General features: G+C 34.9%; 1 protein-coding gene across 20 annotated transcripts in view; it reads left to right on the plus strand.

Moving 5' to 3' along the window:
* The window catches only part of LOC126767862 (protein lap4), a 162,896-nt gene that overhangs the window by 99,746 nt on the left and 40,109 nt on the right, over window positions 1-23,041 (plus strand). For 11 of the 20 annotated variants that reach the window (XM_050485541.1, XM_050485553.1, XM_050485543.1 and 8 more), the window contains 9 exons: window positions 2,130-2,309; window positions 2,588-2,614; window positions 7,141-7,299; window positions 9,177-9,372; window positions 9,591-9,679; window positions 9,833-10,087; window positions 10,181-10,516; window positions 18,488-20,188; window positions 20,381-20,818. In XM_050485541.1, the coding sequence (XP_050341498.1) occupies window positions 2,130-2,309; window positions 2,588-2,614; window positions 7,141-7,299; window positions 9,177-9,372; window positions 9,591-9,679; window positions 9,833-10,087; window positions 10,181-10,516; window positions 18,488-20,188; window positions 20,381-20,818 (3,381 nt within the window). Of the gene's footprint in view, window positions 1-2,129; window positions 2,310-2,587; window positions 2,615-7,140; window positions 7,300-9,176; window positions 9,373-9,590; window positions 9,680-9,832; window positions 10,088-10,180; window positions 10,517-18,487; window positions 20,819-23,041 lie in introns of all 20 variants that reach the window. The other 9 variants (XM_050485536.1, XM_050485537.1, XM_050485538.1 and 6 more) reach the window with 5 other exon arrangements.

Raw genomic sequence — 23,041 nt, forward strand, 5'->3', positions numbered from 1 at the left:
AAAACGTCGAATCTTTTGGAACTCTTCAAGAGCCCATAGAGCGAAGTGATGTCGTCGTATTTTGTACACTTTCAATTTGAGATCGGTGTAAAATGTCGTTAAATACGTTGGTCCGAGTTGCTGCAAACGGCGCCGAATTGACTATCCACGGTCATCGTGCTATGCATGGTCTATTCGGTCGAATTCGAAAACTGCACTCAATAAGCCTATTATGTTAACCATAAGTTGAGCGATGCGCCCGAAACACATACTTTACAGAACGTGAATTTTCTTAATAAACTTGAACGATTTGTAAACGTTGATCAGGCGTAAGACTTTCCATAACGAAATGCCAAACAATACTGAACAAAAATAACATTACATCTTGACACAACTCACGCATGATCTGTCAAAAAAAGCTTTTGAAAAAAGTGCCTCTACTTGGATCAGCCATTGTAAAGGAATTTTGTGTGAACTTGCCTTCTTATGTTCCAACAGATTTTTTTGTTTTCAAAAACTATCTATCTTTGTCTAACACGATAATGCCCTTTGAAAAAAACATTTTAACTTCTTCAGTTCAAAATATTATAGGCTTATGTAAATTTTCTGCTACTTAATTATATATAGTGTACAAGGTGCGCTCCAAAGAAAACAGGACTTATTGAATCTAGCTCCCCCTGGTGGCACCATCTATATGGCGACAGGTGCGTTAGAATCTGCTATCCTTATCGATTGTCCAGTGAGAATTTCATGACATTTCATTGATTGGAAGTGAAGTTATTGCGTTTTGAGTGTCAGTATGTTTGTGTTATCGGTGCGAAAATGAGCTTCGAACAAAGAGCCAACATTAAATTTTGTTTTGAAATTGGTAAAACTTTTACCGAAACGTTTCAATTGATGAAACAAGTTTATGGCGATGATTGCCTATCCCGTAGCAAAGTGCACGAGTGGTTTCAACATTTTCAAAGTGGTCATGAGAACATAAATGACGATCAAGATGTGGGCTAGTTAAAATCCGTGATTACATTGAAACTATGCGTGAATTCATCAAAAATCAATCGAAATCATCATTGAAATTCATGGAAATGGAATTGAACATCTCCAAAACATCGATTTATCGCATTTTGACCGAACATTTGGGCTTACGAATGGTGTGTGCACGGTTTGTTCCGCACAAATTGACTCCCAAAAATTGCTCTCATTGATCGACGCTTGTGATCGATTATTTGACCAAAAATCACATTTTAACCATTAACCACTCCCCGTCTTCACCTTATATGGCACCGTGCGACTTCTTCCTTTTCGGAAAAATGCATTTGCCCATGAAAGGAAAGCGTTATGCAGACGTAGAGGTCATTCAAAAGGCTTGCACCGGCATACTGGCGGCCATACCGGCCAACGAGCTAAAACAGTCGTTCGACATGCTTTTGGACCGTGCAAAAAGCTGTATTGAAGCAGAAGGAGACTATTTTGAATAAAATAAATTGATTTTGCCGAAAAAAACCATTTGTTCTGTGTTTTTTTTTAAAATCCTGTTTACTTTGGAACGCACCTTGTACAAGTATATTGCCTACGTTAAAAAGTGTTAAAACTAACAACTACATTCTGTACACTCTCACTTCATTTGCATTTGTTCGCGAAAAATATGTGTTGAAAAGTTGTATTTTGAAAAATTTTATGTTTGTTATTTTAATAAGCGGCAATTTTTCATTGTCAGCTTCGCTTAATCCACGCACAATTTACATACAAACATAGCTACAAATATATGCTGGCTGAATGCGCCAAATGGAAGTCGCTCCCTTCCACTGCAGCAGCGTTGTATTGTGTTGGCATGTAATAATGTTTTGTGCTGGACTTTTACATAAATTACACAAGTGTTCACTAAAGTTTCCATTTGCTTGCGCCTTTCTTGCGCTTATCCTTGCCGGCGCAAATGCAAATGAGGGGATGCAATGCGAGCAGGCTGCTAATGTAGTGCCAAGCGCTTTGTAGCTTAAGCAGGAGCGTTAGTTTAAGTTGAATTTTATTTTTAAAGGTTATAAACTTGAAACAGCCCAATTTAATCATAAATACAGCTAATGGAGTTTGTCGCTTATTAAATTTTGTATTTTTAATTGCTGTTGCTTAAACACAACTTAATCGAATTGCAGGTCGTGCCCGATGGCATCGCACACAAATGCGGCAAACTGCGTATGGGCGATAGGATTTTGAAAGTGAACGACGTGGATATATCGCGTGCCACGCATCAGGAGGCTGTAATGGAATTACTGAAACCGGGCGACGACATCAAGCTGACCATACAGCACGATCCGCTGCCACCTGGCTTCCAGGTAAGCAAAGAATGCCGAAAAAAACACAAATATTTTTCGATGTTTTGTCGAGAATTGCTTAGTTTAAGCTTCATTGTGCTTGTAGTATAAATAAATAATAAATACATACAGTTATATAACATGTAGTAGCAAATATCATCTCATAGCAAAGTATTATTTGTAAGCAATTTCGCTAAAACTGCAAAAAATATTAGCTTTTACTACATATGTAGCTTGTTTTTTTCTCACTATTGCAAAATATTTACACCTTTTTCCTTTTTTAATTGCAATATCCAAAGATTGAGGTAGAAATTTTACAAACTGAGGTAAGCCGCTTTTTGTTTGGATTATTCACTAAGTGTTTCTCTAAATGTTTCTAAAATTCTTATTGATTTTTGTTGAGTTTATGAATGAGTTCCGTTAAGACCGAAAAGTTTTCCAAGTTCGAATTTTGTTTTAATTACAAAAACTTTTTTTTTAACATTTTCAAGGGTTTTCTAAATTGCATTGTTCATTTTACTGCGAACTAAACATTATTAAAGACCTAACAATTAGTTTTAAATATTAAGTTTGTTGCGTAATACGTTTCTTTTTCATTACCAGCTAAGTTTTGTAGAAAGTAAGCAATTTGTTTGATTTAATTTACTATTAATTAGCTGCAAAGCAAAATATTATGGAAAAGCATTATTTCAAAAAAGCTCTTTTGGGATTTTGGGTGAAGGCGAAAAATTGCACGAAAGTGGCGTTTTATATTTATATTTATGGATGTATTTGTGGCGAAATGTAAAAGTGGCTTAAGGGGACCTACAGTCAGTAACTAAGCATCACAAGCTTCAAGTTTTCAATTTGGTTTTAGTAAAAATGAAAATACTTCGCGTCAACTTAAGCTACTTTTACATATTGCCAGAGATATACTTATATATAAAAATAGCTTTCATTTATTTAGAGTACTATTTATTTATTATATATTCTAGGCGTGCATACCATACATACATAAATATATCACTGCTGCATGCAAAGCATTCTTTAAAGTGAAGCGCTGCCAATCGAATTTGTTACTTGAATTGAAATATTTGCCTTAAAACAGTTCATAAAATTCGCAACAACAAAAAGTCATCACTGAAATGCGAATACATTTTATTTAAAAAAAGTTTGGCCTTACGATTTTTTTTTTATAAAAATGCTAAATTTTTTTTTCAAAATTCTTTCTCTCAATGGAGCTTTTCGTTGATAGCACGCTTCTTTTTATCAATGGGTACATACATATATACAAGATGTGTCCTAAAAATAACCGTACTTTGTATTTAAATCATATAATCGAACAGCGTTAGCTAAATGTTTCAGCATTAAAGGAGACATTCACCTTCTTTCAAACGCAATCACGACATCCTGTAAGAGAAAATATAAAATTTTGTGTTTATAAGTGAATCACACAATTTTAGGGTTTCCTCGTGAAAAAACAGCCTATTTTCAAAAGAAAAATTTTCAAAGAAAAATACTCAAAACTCGACGTCATTTCCAGCAGTCTTTCGGAAAAAAACTTATCGTGTTGACAGCTAAACGTGTTATAGGATTCTTCTTCTTCTTAATTGGCGTAGACACCGCTTACGCGATTATAGCCGAGTTAACAACAGCGCGCCAGTCGTTTCTTCTTTTCGCTACGTGGCGCCAATTGGATATTCCAAGCGAAGCCAGGTCCTTCTCAACTTGGTCCTTCCAATGGAGTGGAGGTCTTCCTCTTCCTCTGCTTTCCCGGCGGGTACTGCGTCGAATACTTTCAGAGCTGGAGTGTTTTCATCCATCCGGACAACATGACCTAGCCAGCGTAGCCGCTGTCTTTTAATTCGCTGAACTATGTCAATGTAGTCATATATCTCGTACAGCTCATCGTTCCATCGGATGCGATATTCGCCGTGGCCAATGCGCAAAGGACCATAAATCTTTCGCAGAATTTTTCTCTCGAAAACTCGTAACGTCGACTCATCGGTTGCTGTCATCGAAGCCTCTGCACCATATAGCAGGACGGGAATTATGAGCGACTTATAGAGTTTAGCTTTTGTTCGTCGAGAGAGGACTTTACTTTTCAATTGCCTACTCAGTCCGAAGTAGCACCTGTTGGCAAGAGCAATCCTGCGTTGGATTTCCAGGCTGACATTATTGGTGGTGTTAATGCTGGTTCCTAAATAGACGAAATTATCTACAACTTCAAAGTTATGACTGTCAACAGTGACGTGAGAGCCAAGTCGCGAGTGCGACGACTGTTTGTTTGATGACAGGAGATATTTCGTTTTGTCCTCGTTCACTAGTGTGTTATAGGATTATCAAAAGAAAAAAGGAAGAAGTTGTGTGTTAATTAAGACCATTTACTAGGTACTGGACGAAAGAAAAACAAAAAACCTGAAAATGTTGGTGAAGACTTCTCGACTTTTTTTAATAGTTGTAATTGAACAAAACGAATTGAACGAAGGATTTTCTTCGTGCGAGACTTTTAAATTATATCTTGAAGACGAACCATCCCTCTACAGGGTTGCGTGCTGGGTTTGGGATCCGCCACGTAAAAAACGCCCCCAATGAAAAGTAAAAAAAACAGCTTCGGCAGGGAAACCCCTTCTTTGATGACAACCACAGAAAACGTAATAAGGACTTTGATTTAATAGCACGCACCTGGAATGTCCGGTCCCTTAATTGGGAATGTGCCGCTGCCCAGCTTGTTGATGTCCTCGTAAAAATAAAGGCTGACATCGCCGCCGTTCAAGAAGTGCGATGGACGGGACAAGGTCTGAGACGAGTAGGCCCTTGTGGCATTTACTACAGTGGCCATATAGCCACAATCCGCATCAAAGCGAAGTTCTTCAACATATCGCTGATTTGTGCCCACTCCCCGACGGAAGAGAAGGACGATGTGACCAAAGATGCGTTCTATGAGCGCTTGGAGCGCACCTATGAGTGCTTCATGATGTCAAAATCGTTTTTGGCAACTTAAAGCCTGGGTGGACAAAGAAGGTAGCCAGCGATCGGTAAATTCAGCCTTCACGATGAAACATCAACAAATGGGTTGAGGCCAGGTCTTGAAATATGGTTGTCCTTGTACTAGATTCCAGCATGAGAAAATTCATCAAGCTACCTGGCTATCTCCGGTTCGAAAAGCCACCAACCAGATCGATCATGTTGTGTTAGACTGAAGACACTTCTCCAGTGTTTTAGATATGCGTTCGCTCCGAGGTCCCAATATCGACTTGGACCACTATCTTGTTGTAGCCAAGATACGCACCCGCCTCTTTGCAGCAAAAAACGCACGTCAACAAAAACAAGGAAGGTTTGACGTCGAGAAGCTGCAATCACAACAGACAGACGAACGATTTTCTACGCGACTTGCACTTCTGCTCTCTGAGAGCATTCGTTAGTAATTCGGTATAAGGGAACTGTGCGTCGACATTTCAAGCTCCTTACGTACAGCTACAAACGAAAGCATTGCTTTTCGGAAAAGGCAAAAGACCAGGTGGTACGATGAGAAGTGCCGTGGCGCAGAACAGAACACTCCAGTTTCGAAAGTATTCGACGCAGTACCCGCCGGGGAAGCAAAAGCTTTTCAAGGCTGAATCTCCAAAACTATTACTTGGATAAACTTGAGAATTTAGAACAATATCCTAGTGATATTTTAGAATTAAATAAGTCAATTAAAATATATATTTGTTTTTAAACCTTTAAACCCATGTAATGCCTTCAAAATGGTCGTGACAATTTAAAAGAAATACGAGTAAAACTCCTATTTTGAGAATTTTTATTGAAGATTTGGCTAAAAGAAAGATCTGTGTGTATTTTGTTCCACATATCTAATTCATATAATTCATTACGACAAACTAATTCATATAATTTATTAAGACCAAAAAAGTGAACGAATTTTTCATAGACAAACGGATTTCATCAATTCGCCTGATCTGATTCTGGCCATGTGACTATTTTCTATCTCTAAAACTAAAAAACAACATAAAAGTAGCCGAGCTGCTGAAGAACATTCCTATAATATACTATATATCTATGCATACGTTGGTTGATCGTTGCAAATGTTGTAGTTTATTTCGTTTAAATAACTTTCAAAGATAATATATTGTGCACTTTAGTTTTTATCCAAAAAGTTCGGTTATTTTTATGGCACACCTTGTATATATAAACATTTATGTATCCACTACAAAAAATATTATTGCAGAGTATTTCATTGATAAAAAATTGCCAGTAACTTGAAAAAATTAAAATATTTCTCAAAGGCAGCCAAAAACAATCGCTCTCTTTGGTACATTTTTGCAGCATTTTTTAAAGCACTCCCTTAATGGCAGCACAGCAGTCCACATTTTTATCGCGCACTTCAGTTTTATATACTTACATAGTTTTATTATTACTACTATTTTCTCATTTGCCCCACATATGTATGTATGATGTATGCTATATATGGTGCTCACTGCCTCGAATGAAAATGGGAATCGCGCCAAAAATCAAAAGAATCAGGGCTATTATATATTTACGCTTTTCACTTTTCCCACATATTTCTGTCCGTTTGTTTATTTTGTTCACTTATTTCACTTGTTATTTTATTATTATTTCTCTGTTTGCAATATGCATCCTTCATTGTTATATATCTATGTATGTATGTAGTGTATGTATGTGTATGCATAAGTAAAAATATGCTTACGCATATGTATGTACTTAAGTACGTATTTTATGCCCTCTACGTCTACATAAGTAAATACATACATACTTATACATACCATATAGTGATTGTGCTGTTGCAAGTGGCAGTGCCTTTAAGTTATGTTGCACTTTTATATTTATAACCGCTTATTATTATAAATCACAGGAAATCACCATTAGTAAAGCTGAAGGCGAGCGCCTGGGTATGCACATTAAGGGCGGACTTAATGGTCAGCGCGGCAATCCGTGTGATCCCACCGATGAGGGTGTGTTTGTGTCGAAAATTAATTCAGTCGGCGCAGCAAGACGTGACGGAAGACTTAAGGTATGTAAATAACTGTGTGTATGTATAAATAATAGCTACTATATTTATTGCAAGAGAAAGTTTAATTTCAATTATTGGTTGGGGAATTTTTTAATTAGAATGTTTTTGGATTAAAAATTGAGTACCTGCAAAATCTTAATTACCCAATATGCTTGGCATTAAAAACCAAATTTTCAATTTTCATTCTCATTTTGGATTCAAAATGTTTGGCAATTGTTTGAATTTAAAATTTATCAAATTAAAAATTGAAAAAATATTTTTTAAATTAGATTTTTTTTAAATTTTTTTAATTAAAATTATTTGTTTTTTAATTTGTAATTTAAAAAATTAATAAAAAAATGACAATTAAAAATTTTCAAAATTAAAAAATAATTTTAATTAAAATAAATTCTAAATTAATTATTCTAAACTTGAATTATAACCAAAATGTTTGGAAATAAAATTTGAAAATCTACCAAATTAAAAATTGCGAAAACATTTTTTAATTTGGATTTCTTTTTTAATTTTTTTAATTAAAATTATTTTTTAATATTTTTAAATTTAAAAAATTTAAATTTCTATTTAAATTTATATATAATTAAAAAATTTAAATTTAAATTTATAAATATTAAAAAATTAAAAAGCTTCAAAATTAAAATATTAAAAAATAATAATTTCAATTAACAAATTTTCTTAATTAATTTAAATTAAAAAAAAAATAAATAAAATAAGAAATTGTGAAAAAATTTTAAAAATTGAAAAAAAAATTAGTTTAAAAAATTAAAATATTAAAAAATAATCATTTTAATTAAAAATTTTTCTTAATTAATTTAATTAAAAAAAATAAATTAAATAAAATTAAAAAAATAAGAAATTGTGAAAAAATTTTATAAATTGAAAAAATTTAAAAAATTAAAAAAAAATAATAATTTTAATATAAAAATTAAAAAAAATATTTTCTAAATTTTTAAATAAAAAATGGAAGTAAAAATAGTTTTGAATTAGACTGCTGGAAAAAGGGTTAAAACAGAAAGTTTCTAACTGAAACACAATAAATAAAAGTAATTTATGTATGTAAATAAGACAAAGAGTGCTAAACTGTGTTGATATTTTATTAAACAACAGCTTTTCTTTTTGGAATGATAACAATAATGAAGAACTGCGCAGCTTCTAAAGAAAATACTTTTTTTTAACATTTAATTATAAACTTGGAATTAAAATTTTTTTATTTTTCGTTCCGGTATTTAGGTTTAAAAATTTCATTTTATTTTTAATGTTTAATCCAGTTTTTGGGATTAAAATTTAATTTTCATTTTTCAAAGCCGTATTTGAGATTAAAAATTATTAATTTATAAATTTAAAAATTATAATTTTTTTTAATTTAAAAAATAACAAAAAAAAATTTATAAAATAAAAAAATAATATTTTTTAATAATTTTAATTACTTTAAAAAAATAAGAAAAATAATATTTTTTAATAATTTTAATTTTTAAATTTAAAAAATAATAATTTTAAGTTTTTAATCGGGTATTTGAGGTTGAAAATTTGAAAATAATTTTTATTTAATTTTTTCAGAATTATATATAAAAAAAAAATAATTCAAATATTAATACAAATATTTGTTTTAATGCATTATTTGCAATCCTGCATAAAAGTTTCGGTGTTCGAAAATGGTTCGAATACAAAAATACAATATGCTAAAATCTACAGTCATTAACCTCTGCTTTAACTGATGTCAGCTTCTTTAATTTTAAAATATTTTCAATTTGTGTATGTATTAGCAAAAAAAAAATTTAAAAAAAAAAAAAAAATTATTTAAAAAAAATTATTTAAAAAAAAATTAATCTTCTCAAAATTGATAAAAACGTGAATTTGTTTGTTGTTGTGTGTGTTTTCAGGTTGGTATGCGCCTGTTGGAAGTCAACGGCCACTCGTTATTGGGCATCTCACATCAGGACGCTGTGAATGTGCTGCGCAATGCTGGCAATGAAATTCATTTGATCGCGTGCAAGGGATACGACAAATCCAATTTAATTCATTCCATTGGGGCTGCTGGCGGCATGAGCACAGGCTTCAACACAGGCAGTCGACAAGGTACAGTATAGCTATATTTACATATGCTGCGTGGCATGTGTGTTATTGTGGCAAAATCGAATCTACTGGGCGCCCTAGTGCGTTGCAATAAATTCGTTTCGGCAGCACAGTCACTACAACTACACAACTTTCAGTTGCAAATTTGTTGCTTTAGCACAACAAAAATAACAAAATTTAATTTATATTTGGTTTTATTTTTTTTCTTTGCCTCCTACTAGGTTCGCGTGCTTCCGAAACCGGTTCGGAACTGAGCCAAAGTCAGAGCATGTCGAGTTTGGACCGCGACGAAGATGAGCGCATACGACAAGTGAGTGTGAATAAATGTTATAATTGCGTACTAATATTAGTTCTACATAATATGCTAAGACCTTGAAAAAAAAATTGATCTTGATTGCACTAAATAATTAAAAAATGTAGAGCTACTCTTTAATAATTTTTAAAACATTTCTTTCCTTCCAAGGATTTTGAAGTTTTTGCACCGAAAACCGAATCGAATAACGACCCATCAGTATTGGCATCTGTGGCGGCATTGGCCCACTCGCCCACCACACCGCCGAGCGCTGGCGCTTTGCCGCAACAGCATGCAGCTGAAAGCGAAACATCCAAGAGCAGTGCTCCACCACCAACAGCAACAACTCCCCAAGATGCACTCGCCACGTTTGCTAATGCAGACAAAACGCTGGTGCAGTCTAAAGAAAAGAGTACCCCCGAGAAGGTATTACAATTGCTTAATTGCTAATACTCGCACCTTTATTGACTCAGACTTAATATGCATACTTTCTTTTCCATTTCGTTCTTATTTGCGTAGGTGCTTGAAATCGTGCGTGCCGCGGATGCATTCACCTCAGTACCACCCAAGTCGCCAGCCGAACATCACGATCAGGATAAAATTCAAAAGACCACAACAGTTGTCATTTCGAAACATACACTCGACACAAATCCGTCGCCTGCGTTGGCGGCTGCCTCCACTCCAACTCACACGTCACCAACAACATTGCCCACTGCGGGCACAACCGCGTCCACGACCACCACCACCACTACATCACCACCTGTCTCGCCAGCGTTGGCCACAGCCAGCAGCCGAGATGTTGCTGCGGCAGCAGCAAGTGGCAAAACTGTGGCCGCGCCACCGACTCAGCAACAGGTATGTTGATGACAGTTTATAGACATTTTGCATTGTTTGTTATTAGGCTTAACATGCATCCCAGTACCATAATCCTTGTGTTGTCATGTGCGTGTCGAACAATAACATTTGCTCTCAGTTCTTTGTGTTGTGTTCATGTACCCCACCAACGCCAAAAAAACCAAATGAAAAATAAAAAAATCACCAACACCACACACAGACATACATATATGTACTCATACTGAAACATTGCTAACAACTTTAAATTGTGTTCAAACAAATATCTCACCTGTTCTCCAAAGAATTTTCACATTTTCTCTCTTTGTTTTGCATTGCTATGTTATTTTCCCGTTGTTTGCGTTGCTAATTTTTATTTGAAAGCGGATTGTTGATGTTCAGCGGAAAAGTTGCCCAGTTGAACACGTGTTAATAATATGTGTCAACAATGACTATGAATCTATATGTACATATATATGCCTAGTTAGGCAATACAGTGCCGCAAATTTCATACTTATGTATGTATGTATATGCATATGTGTGCCTGAATGTACATGCATGTGTATGTGTAATTTTCATTTTTAAATGAATTGAAGTAAAATTTCGTGAATTTTTATAAAACTATGCGACTAAAGCTTGCATAAATTCAAAAAAAAAACTTTTTTCCCGCTCTAAGAGCAATCGGTCACCTGTCATCTTTAAAAAAACCGGTTCACTCATTCTTCATTCATCTTTTTGTGTTTTTGGTAAATTTTTCTATTTCATACTTATGCCATTCGTTTTCATTGCAAATTTGTGATTTTCGCTTTACTGGTGAGTTTACTAGATTAGTGAAATGTTGATTTCTGTTTACATATAAAAAATGGATTAATAAAGAAAGCATAATGTCGTTTAGACGCATCGATTGCATTGGCATTAGTAATTCGTCAAATATTATTGAGTTTTATGTCGAAAAAATAAACCCTAAATAATAAGCTTAATAAATCAAGTTCTTGCTATAATTACGTACTAAAAACAAGGTATTTAAAGTTTACCACGAAGCTTGGATTGTATGTTAGTACCCTGTCAGAATCGTCGGAAACCCTATAAATATGATCAATTTGACGTACATATTCGATTTAGCTATGTCCGTATGTAATCAATCTCCCTAGGGACAAACTCAGGCTACTTGTCGCATTCTACACTGGCCACCGGCAAGCTGAAGAAGCGATAGGAAGCCTAAAACTCCAGAACACCTGCTAATTGACTGCATAGCAGTCTGCAGACGCGTGATAAAGGTCCTTGGATCCATGCCTACTAATAGGCATCACATCGCCTAACTGGTACTTAGCAGTATATTGAAATTTATCAATACCCTGGGGCTAGGTGGGTCCTTGTGATTTAGGAGAGGGCACAATAGACTCAAGGTCGCAGTGCAATCTTCATCTACTTGTCTTATCTTAGCTATGTTCGACTGTTTATCATCTGTTCGTCTATATATACGCGAATTAGTCTCTCAGTTTTTGAGATATCGTTTTATCTCTCCAAAAAGCTGGTAATTAATCTGAGCCGTCGATATCGGACCACTATAGCATATAGCTGCCATACAAACTGACCAATCAAAATCAAGTTCTTGTTTAGAAAACTTTCTTGTTTGACAATATATCTTCACGAAATTCGGCGTATGTTTTTAGCTAAGGCAATAATGCAATCTTCTAAGAAATGGTTCACATCGGACCACTATAGCATATACATATGTATGTATGTAGCTGTCATACAAAGTGTTCAATCAAATTAAAAATAAACATCTTTTTATGGTATAAAAAATGCACCAGAGTGATGCATATTAGAGCTTTGGTGCTGCAAAAGTAAATGTTTTTTAATAATCCCTTTGTTTAGAAATAGGTCTTGAAACATTTTTTCGGATATTAGTTTGGCTTGTAATATAACAACTCAACTGAAAGTTTGATATTATTTTTTAAATCTCTGGAGTGTCAACATATTTCCTGGGAACATTTCTCTAAACTGAAAAATTACTCCCCTCAGCTTAGATTTTTTACACGATTCGCAGGAGTTCCTCTACAACTCAATGAAATTTTTACAATATTAGTCTTTATAGCGCTAAAAATATATGAAAATTACTTTTTTTATCTGCGCAACATATCATCTTGATCATCTTATAAAATAGTTTGATTTCAAAAATATTGTTGAAAGACTATTTCGTGCTTTTTCTGCAACATCATATTTTTCCAACATCTGTTCATTTAAAAAAGATACGCGTAAATAATTCAAACCGCATATAAAGTAGATAACGCTACTTGCTCGACATAATGAAACGTTTTCCAACACTGGTACTAAACAATTTTCAGTACTTTTGGTTATATCTCTTGCTTTCCGGACTAATATTGGGGCATTTACACAGTTGTAATTAATAAAAAGCTTTTGGCAGGTAATTTTAAGGCAATATTAAGTAATTTTAAGTAAATAATAACGAAAATATATGCAATTATTTAGAACTATTAGGGGAAAACAGTTGAAGTGAAAAACGGCGCTGTAAGAAATTTGTGTAAAGTAGGCTGCAATACGCGTTTTTGGTGGTTGAGGAGATTTTTTGAAAAATTTATTATTTTTTGTATACATTTTTTTTTATAAATTTCAATATGTGTAGAATGTGTTTCATTATAAAAAACAATAACTAAATTTTGAACATAAAAAATTTATTATTTTTTGTATACATTTTTTTAAAATAAATTTCAATATATTTAGAATGTGTTTCATTATAAAAAACAATAACTAAATTTTATGAAATTATTTAATTAATTTTATTATTATTTAATTAATTTTTTCTTTACTTTTAATTAGTTTAAGCATAGAATGAAGACTAAATTTTATGAAAAATGAATTAATTAATTATTATTAATTAATGTAATGTGAATTTTTGTATTTTATAATTTTTCTTTTAAACTACTCCTACGTTTAGTTAGTTTAAGCATCGAATGACGACTAGTTGTGTGCATGCCGAAGCAGTTATAACCCTCCGCTTTGTATATATATTCTTTATGAATTGGTTTTAATTTGGTTTTCGTGAAAACACACAAACAGACATACATACATATGTGTATTTGAAAGAAACTAAATTAAAAACTTTAATTAAGTACTTAATTTTTTTATGAAAATCAAAAAATATATTTAAAAAAATCTTAGATACCGTTTGACACTTGGTTTTAGTTTGAAAAACTTATGTACTTACTTTTGCAATGCTGCTCGAATTTAAATACATACATATGTACATTGGTGTTAATCTCATTCTAACCCTATCTACCTAAAACAGTTTTCTTATTTTTTTTAAATTCCAATAAATATTGGTGTATTTCTCTATTGACACTGCATTGAGACTGTGAATATTTGTTGTAAACTCTGAAAAGAACTCTCTTAACTCTCTTAACAATTAAACCATCTACTCTAATTCGACTTGAAATTAAACAAAAAAATCTCTTTTCTGTTTCGTTTTTCCGAATTTGGTTTCTCATTGCAGAGCACAGAGCAAAATAAAGCTTAACAAGTGGATGATTATAACTATAAGACTGAATATTTAGTTTAACGGTCGTAAAGGGCCGCACAGGAAACAGTACATAAAGCGCGCGTGCAACAGCAGGAAATAAAAAATAAATTTGTTGCAAACAAAAAAATTAAAAAAAAAAAATTATAAAAATTAAAATTTTTTTTTGAAAACAAAAAAATTAAAAAAAAAATTATTAAAAATGATAATAAAATAAAATAAAAATAAATTATGTAAAAATATGTACATAATAAGTATACGTATGTATGTATCGTATGTGCATATTATGCGCGTAAACATGCACACAAAGCTTCCATTATTTGCTGGAAGCGCCAATAATGTGTGGTAGCGTTGCCAGATCATGCGTAAAGTACGCTACCTGAAAATGCCGTTGCATAATTTCAGCGAGATAATTGCGTAAATTAACGTGTTACTGTAAAAATAATAATTAATGCAAAATTGCATAAAGCAAACAAAGCAACAAGCAGAGCAAAAAATGCAACCCTGCGATTAATTGAATTTAGCGAGTATTTGACGCGCGTTTGTTTTGGAAAAGTTTATCAAACTATGTGTTTGTATGTATGTATGTCAATGTTAAAATTGAATTGAAATTTTGTTATATGTAGCATATATTAAATGAATTGTTGTTTGTACTATATTTTTTTCGAAGAAATGAACTAAAACAAATTGAATGTTTATCAAATGATAACAGTGTTACTATGCAAATGCATTTATAATATATACATATATATACAGAGAGGATTATTACATAGCAAAATATATATGAAAAACAGATACTGCTGCAGCCACATATAATGTGTCCCAATACATGCAAATAAAGTACATACATAAATAAGTATAGCGAAATTTTCCTACTTATATCTACACTGCACTACTATTTGAATAACTCAAATATTTTTCTACTTTTGACCAACTAAAAGTCTCAACAATGGTTTCCACAAAAACACTTATATACTACATATATACTATAAAAGTATAAAAATCTACTGCAATTTACCCTGTTGAACGGTCCCATGTAGTCAGTCAGCCATACATATGTGCACGCGTGCGTCTATGTAATGTGTGCAAAAATTGAAAATCTTCCAAGCAAAGCTTCTTTTGACACAGCAACAAATGTTTTGCAAACATAGCGGTATATGCTGTCAGCCTTTAGACATTTTCTGCTAACAACTTGCGTAAATAACTTTGCTTGGTTGCCGAATTTAACCACAGCAGCCGGTGTCGCAGATTTGTTATGTCGTTAAGGTTAGTGTTTTGTTGGTGTAAGCAGAATATATTTAGATATTGTGTTGAAAACATCGAGTAAGCAGAACATACTTAATTATTGTATTGAAACCAGCGCGTTAAGTTGTTGAATTTTATGATTAAGTGGTTTATTAGCAGATAGTGGCAGTGTTTTGAAAGAAAAAACATCGGAAATTTTGAAAATGTTAATGTTAATTGAAATTTTATATCATAAGTCAGGGTTTATTACAAAAAAAGTTAGAAACTTTTACTTAAAAATTATTCTTTTATCTCTTTTATTACGATTATAATTATTCGCCATTATTGATGTGTAATCTGGTTTCAACAGCATTCGTTTTTTCGATTTCGATTAAAGCGTTATACACAGTTAGAAGGCCGAAAAACGCGAATTTTCCTTTTTTTGTTTTTAGAAATTTTTAAAAATTTTTGATCCACAAATTTGTATACATTTTACGGTATCTTTTCACTGTGTTTTAGTATTAGTAAAAATATTTATTTGGAAAGGCACTGCAGCTGGTCTACGGGAGCTCCTCTCAAAAACGACGTTTAGCGGTGACCACTATCGGTCTGAACTGGATCCTCTGAAATTAAAAAACCAAACAGATTTCGTTAAAATAATGTTAAATCTAGATTAATTGAAGGAATAAGAAATAAAGAAAATATTATTTACAAAATGGCGGTTTCTAAAAAGAAACAAATCGACAATTTCGGCCTTAAGGTGTTAAGAGACACAAAAAAATAAAAATTTTTCTCGGACTTTGAACAAGAAATGTAATTTTTGGTCAAATTTTCGCCATTTTTTGGGTTAAAAAATAAGTTGTTATGAAAAAAAATCCTTCGTTCAATAATTAGATAATTTTATTTTAAAAATGTGTACACAATTCGAACTAAATCGGTCCATAATTTTTTCGAGAAATCGTGTGCACTGACTTCAAAAATGGAGTTTTGAGAAAAACGCATTTAAAGTTTTACGATACATCGACGTGACCTGATGGGCAGAACTTCCGAAGAGCCTATTTCTTAGAGTTTAGCGCGGATCGATTTAAAATTTTGGGAGAATATTTAAAAAATCGATTTTTTGAAATTTTCAAACCCACCTAACCCCTTAATTTGTTATAATAATGTATTTATCGCTGAGAAAAAATATTCGATTAATTACTAATAAATATATTAAAGAAGTTCGTTTTAAAATTTTAGACCAGTCAGTTTAGCCGTTTTTGAGTAATCACACCTACCTATAGAAAAACGCGTTTAAAGTTTGGCTCTGTATCTCCAAGAACCCTGAAATGCCTTTTAAATTTTGAAAATAAAATAAACAAATCGATTTATTGAAAATTCTAACTGTATATCACCCTTTAATTGGTCCTCAATTCTTATTTTTATTTACTCTTACAATCCTAAACATAATTTTTTATAAAGTGCTTTTTTCTGCACCTCTTTTCCCTTAAAAATTGTATAGGTAAGCTTGGAACATCTGCGAAAAATTTTGACAGACGTGTTCAACATTACAATTTCTTCAGCTGCTATGTGGTTAGCTTCTAGGTTACTATGAGCGAAAAAGTTAGGCAAAGAAAATAATTTATTATTTTACTATACAACTTTATTTTACTTACATTTTTTTTAATTAAAAAATTTTAATTATAAACAATTTATTTAATTTTTTTTAATTTTGTTTAAATTTATTTTTAATTTTTCGATTTTTTTTTAATTTTTCAAATTTTTCTTAAATTTTTCAAATTTTTTTTTAATTTTTCAAAACAGTCTTTTTTTAATTTTTCAATTTTTTTTCATTTTTCAAAACATTTTTTTTTATATTTTATTTTTTTTTTTTTTTTATATTTTAAAATATTTTTTTTTTTTAATTTTTATTTTTTTTTTTTTTTTTTTTAATTTTTTTATTTATTTTTTTTTTTTTTTTTTTTTTATTTTTTTCAATACCACATCCGGTTGTGCCCACATTTCAAGCCCAGTTCAAGTTCGAATTTGAACAAATTTTACAAAAATGTATACTCGTATGTTGAGATATTGAGAAAAATTCGCTGAAATCCCTCCTTTGATGCAATAATTACAAGCTGTTGTTGAACGTATAGATTCCTGAAGATTTGTGTACCTAATCCAAGATAATACAACTAACAAACAAATGAACTATAAACTTATATCAATTGTCCAATGTGTAGTTTATAGCATAATTAAAGAAAAAAATATATAAATATAAATATATTAAATTAAATGTTTTGAATATGTGTATAAAGGTGACTTTTCCTCTAAAACACGTACTATGGCACTATACAAACAAAATAATGAAAATATACAAGTATAAGTCGGATTATTCCATTGAAGAATGCATATTAATTAACAACTTTATAAAAACCGTGAAATTTTTTATGTAAATCAGAAAACCGAAACAAAATAATAAAAACTCAATGTCTTCTCGATTACAAAAAAAAAAGAAAAACAAAAAAAAAATAAGAAAAATTTTGTAAAAATTCTGTAAACCAAAACGAAATTGGTTTTATTTTTGAGCGGGGCAGGGCTATTAGTATTATTCTATTAGTACCGCAAGAGATGTCACATAATCTAGTATTTATGCTTTGTACGCTTGCCTTCATTTTCGCTTACATTTATGTGTATTTGTAAACGCGTTTATCAGCATTTGTTTTGTCCCACATTTATCGCTGAGTTTACTGCTTCTTTTTGCCATATTTCTCTTTGGAAAAAAAATCGACTTTTGAATTTGTTCTCACATCAACTCAACTGTTCAGACATTACCGCATCAAGTTGATTATTGTTCGGTTTCAAATGTGCTAATCGAAAGTATTTGTCAATAATTACAACAAAAAATATTCAAATTCACTTTTGTACTTCTCACTCCTCGCAGTTTACTAAGTAATGCATTGTAAGTAATTCACTCACTCACTCTCACACACACACTCAAAAAAAAAAAAAATCTCAAAAACTATGTACGTATTTTTCGGAGCACTCAATTACTACTCAGTCTAATTTCGAACATACTCGCTCACTCCAGTTCCACCAAGCACCAAGCACAAAAACCACAATTAGCACTTTGTTCTCATATCACCACTTTAAAACGCGCTTCAGTGTAAATGTTTTATCGCTTAAACTAATTGTTGGAAACTAAAACTAAAATACATACATTTTTTCTAACATGAACGAACATTTCTGTTCAAAAGAACATTCAACAGAGGCGCACACCAACTCCAACATCAATACATAAAACGAGGACAGAAACCGTAGCTAAGCCTACAGACAGTCGACAAAATCAGTCGATTGCTCCCACGACAAACAAAGTCACGAAAGCCGAACCAATTTATATTATTGACGACGAGGAGGAAGAAGAAGAAGACGCGGCGGAGGAGGAGGAGGAGGAACAGCCAGATGAGCACGATGACGTGATTGACGGAGATGAAGATGTATTCGATACGTATTCACCGAATGCTTCGGCCGATCAAGGTGACACTGATTCGGACTACTTTGACCGACCACGGCCTTCGCCGCGTTACACCAGCGATTCGGAGAATGACTATCGTCCGCATCGGCCCAATCACGAAAGGCTGGGAAATATATCTGGTCGAAGCACGCCCGATCTTTCAGGTTCTGCTTATGGTGGTCACCGTAAATCGGTTAGTTTTGATCTCAGCGGCGATGAAAGGTCAAAATCTGATTATGAACGCTCGAGAACGCCCGACGGTTACTCCCGTTATTACGATTCGGAGCAAGAGTATGGTAGCGCACGGCCGCGTTTACCACGCAAAGGTATATTACGTTCGGCCAGTCCATCATCGTCGAATAACTCGACACTGGAGCGTTGTAGACGCCCCGAAAAACTGCCGCCAATAGTGCCTACAGTAGCGCGCATCAAGGAAATTGATTCGCCTACGCTGCAACATGTACGCTCATCTTCGCCTTTGGCCAGCAGAGGTGGAAGTAGTAGTAGTGGCTATCGCAGTCCACCGCCACAACCTGAAAAGGTGACGGTGTCTACCGAGATCGAAAGAGAAAATCCATTCCGTGAGGCGTTCCTAGACAGCAGCAAAAGTGATGAATATACCGAGTTGGCAAAAGCTATGTCGAAATCACCCTCGGCCCTCAGATCACCACGTGAACAATTTTTCTTTGGCTCGAAGTCGACCGAGAATTTGTTAGGCGCAGAGCGTTCAGCTTCAAGCGGTCGTAGCACACCTAGTACGGTTGTGAGTGCGCAGTCAAAATCTACTGAAGATCTGTTGTCAAGCTCAACCGGCGCCAAACCGAAACGTATACCACCACCCATATTGCCGAAACCGAAAACTAAGAAAGCTGAGCTGGTGCACAATATTGCGCTCGATGCCTTCCAAAAAGCCGACGTAGGTTATGGTGATTTCACAGTCTTCGAACACGATCCTACCACGAATACAATACATGAAATACGTTCGCCGCCACCGCCAACAACACCAACCGTTCCAATAACACCACCGCCTGCTGGTAGTAGTGCAAAACTTCCTGTGCGCGTAAAGACGCCGCGTAGTCCATCGCGACCGCGTGAAAGTCCACCTCCCCCACCCGTCAACTACTCAACGATGCCAAAGCTTGCTTCGCCAACTCCACACGTGAAAAAGAGCGAAGAGACTTACTACTTGGAGGTGCTTCCACCACCTCCGCCGCTCTCCGATGACGAAATACCACCTTCACAGCGTCGCCACACTGAGTTTATACACGAAAATTCACCAGATCACATACTGGTTACTGAAGACGAACACCGCACAATCATGCTGCATGAAAATGAAGTGCGCAACCAGCTGCGTGGTGCGAGCAGAAAGTCACAGATACCCGAACTGGGGGCACCGCACGAAGAAGCGCCGCCAGTTCCGCATTACGCAAGCATCAAACACTCGGTAAATCCATTTATAGATAGTTCAGATGACAATTTTGATTCATTACCTCTCCCACCACCGCCCGAACACCTGATTTCCTCTGCGGCTCTGAATCCCGGTTGTGATAGTAGCTCCCATTGCGATAGCGAATCTTCAACTATTAACATTGCTTCTCCTATTTCTTCTATTACTTCTCCCAATGCAAACATGCAGCCGAGATTGGATCTCCTATCATCAGCAGCTACATTACAGGCAGGCATTCCATCCAATAATCCACTCTCGCCCACACAAATTTTCCCCACAGCGCAAATACTACCTGTTCAATATACCCAGCTACCACAACCCCAGCAGCCAAATACCACTCACATCCTAACTGGTCAATTGGTCCCAAACAGTACGAGCCATCACTTCTCTAATTCCCCACAGAACCAGTCACTATTCACGGTAGGTGGTCTCGTACTGCTGCCACAGGCACAGTTCACTGCTGCGACGTCGCAGGTGTCATCATCGTCGTCATCATCGTTGGTTACTACGCCTATTTTCTTGGCCACCAGCGGTGGTGCAACGTCTGCCACCACTGGTGTATACATGAAACCTCAACAACTACAACAACGATCGCCTCAACTGCATCTACATCAGCGTACTGTACTGGTGAGTGAATCGACAACCCAACCAACACAAGTCCAAAATGTTGCGCACAGTTCCACAAGCAGCAACAAAAACACACTTAACACTGCGTCAGCGGCCAAAGCCACTGCCACAAATAGCGCCAACAACAGATATACTAGTATGAAACCAACATCAACATCAACAACCATCACCACAGCTACCACCTCGATAACCACTTCATCAGCGACGTCTACATTTTCCTCTCTATCCCATTCCATCAACAGCACAAGCAGCACCGCGGCGTACACAATTAAAACCGCCAGCACCGCAGCAACAAAAGCGACCGGGTCAACAGCAACAGCACCACCAGTTGCTAACCTTGCCTCTCCCACACCGTCATACACATCAATGCAATTTCCAGCAATATCCGAAATAGTTGCACAGAACTCAACTGTGCCCATTTCCTCTTCCGGACGTTCCGTCCACATCAGCACGGGCGATTATCAAAACACAGTCCACTCATTAGACCTTTCCACCTCCACTCTGGCGTCGGTAGAATCCGAGTCGACTTCATCATTACAGCGCGCCATGAATGCGGCCTCCTATTACGAGACGGCGGAAGAAATCTACTCTACCATCGAAGAGGAGGCCATCTACAGCAACACATCATTCTTTGATTCGCGTCGCAGCAGCGATACCTCAGTGAATTGTCGGTCATCAACGTCACCACCGCCGCCGCCATTACCTCCCAAGCGACCGCTTAAGCCAACACATTTAATATTGCGCACCGCCCCGCCGCCGCCGCCGAACAGTGCACGTCCGCTAAACTTGCGTTCACAATCGCAACCGCAATTGGACTTGACATCGTCGCCGCTGTCGAGACCAAAGTTTGCAGGTGTTGTGCTCTCGGGTGCCATGTCGCCGCCCACAGGGAAAGAAACCACAGTGTGATTAGTACAGACGTCGCTTGATGTGGCAGGGCGGCGTTGTGTAAGGCAGCGTTGTTGAGGCGTATTCTCCATTAGTTTTGCTGTACTCCGATTTGCAAGTCATCCGCAAGTTTTTACTTTCCTTCTCTCCCTCTGTGTGTGTGTGTGTGTGTGTGTGCGTGCTACGCGCAGTGCCGGCGCGAGGTGTCGGGCATTTTAATTGCTTAAATATAAGCAAGATTTGTTGTTTGCCGTTCCTTTGCCACAGCTGCCATGTTGCCATCGGTGCTTGCCACAACGCCGCCCGCTCGCTACCGCCAAGGAATCGATCCTGCGGTTGTGTATAGCTGCTGTGTTTGTTTGTAGTTTGTGTAATATTTCGTCAAACCCAAATTGCTGCTTTGTAGGTCGTTCTGCTCGCTACTAGTTGGCGCACAGCAGCGAGTTCGTGGATTATTCTGTGTTTATGCCTTTAATTTGTTGAGTTTCGGATGCATTCGTTTGGAAATAAATCATTTCAAATACTATTCGGCTGTATGTATGCAAATTTTATTTTTGTGTTTTTTTTTTTGCCCATTGTCTGTCTATCTAATCAAAGTCGTCCTTCTGGGACTTACGACACTCACTTCGCTCCCAATACGAATAATACATTGGACATCTATTCGTCGCATGCAGGTCGCATACCAAATTTTGTGGCATAAAATAAAAAATATTTGCATTTAAATTGAAAACTAACACTTTCCATTCAATTCATCGTCATACCGCAATAACAACAATAACAAGCCATGCCGATTTCGTCGACCCTTTCCTTATACTGTATGCTCAAATTGATTAAAAACAATGCATGGCGCTGTGTGCGAGGGTTTCAGGTTTACTGCGCCGAGTGAAATACCGTTAGATTTTAGAACATTTCTATATATTTATTTAGTATCACTTAAACAGCCACAAATTAGTTGAATCTTTGTCATTTGCTGGTATTTAAAAGTAGTTGGCTTTAAACACAATTTATGCTAAATAAAGGGTGCTGCAATGTGAGTTTTGATTTTTGTACTGAAGTTGTATGCTACTTTCAGTGATTTTTTTTTTTCTGAAAAATATTTAATATGAAATAAAATCTAAACTTATATCAAACAGTAAACTAAAACTTTTCAGTAATTCATAAAATTTGTAATCATTTCACTTGCAACACCCTTTATTTTAGTTGAAAGTATTACTGTCGTCTCTGCAATTGCTGTGCATTGCCTTTACAGTTTAGCAGAAATAAACTTTATCATTCATGCACCAATAAAATAGTAACAAGAATCGAATTATAATATTTAACTGTTCATACAATAAC

The sequence above is a fragment of the Bactrocera neohumeralis genome, chromosome 2 (genome assembly GCF_024586455.1).
Source record: "Bactrocera neohumeralis isolate Rockhampton chromosome 2, APGP_CSIRO_Bneo_wtdbg2-racon-allhic-juicebox.fasta_v2, whole genome shotgun sequence".
NCBI classification, from domain to species: Eukaryota; Metazoa; Arthropoda; class Insecta; order Diptera; family Tephritidae; genus Bactrocera; species Bactrocera neohumeralis.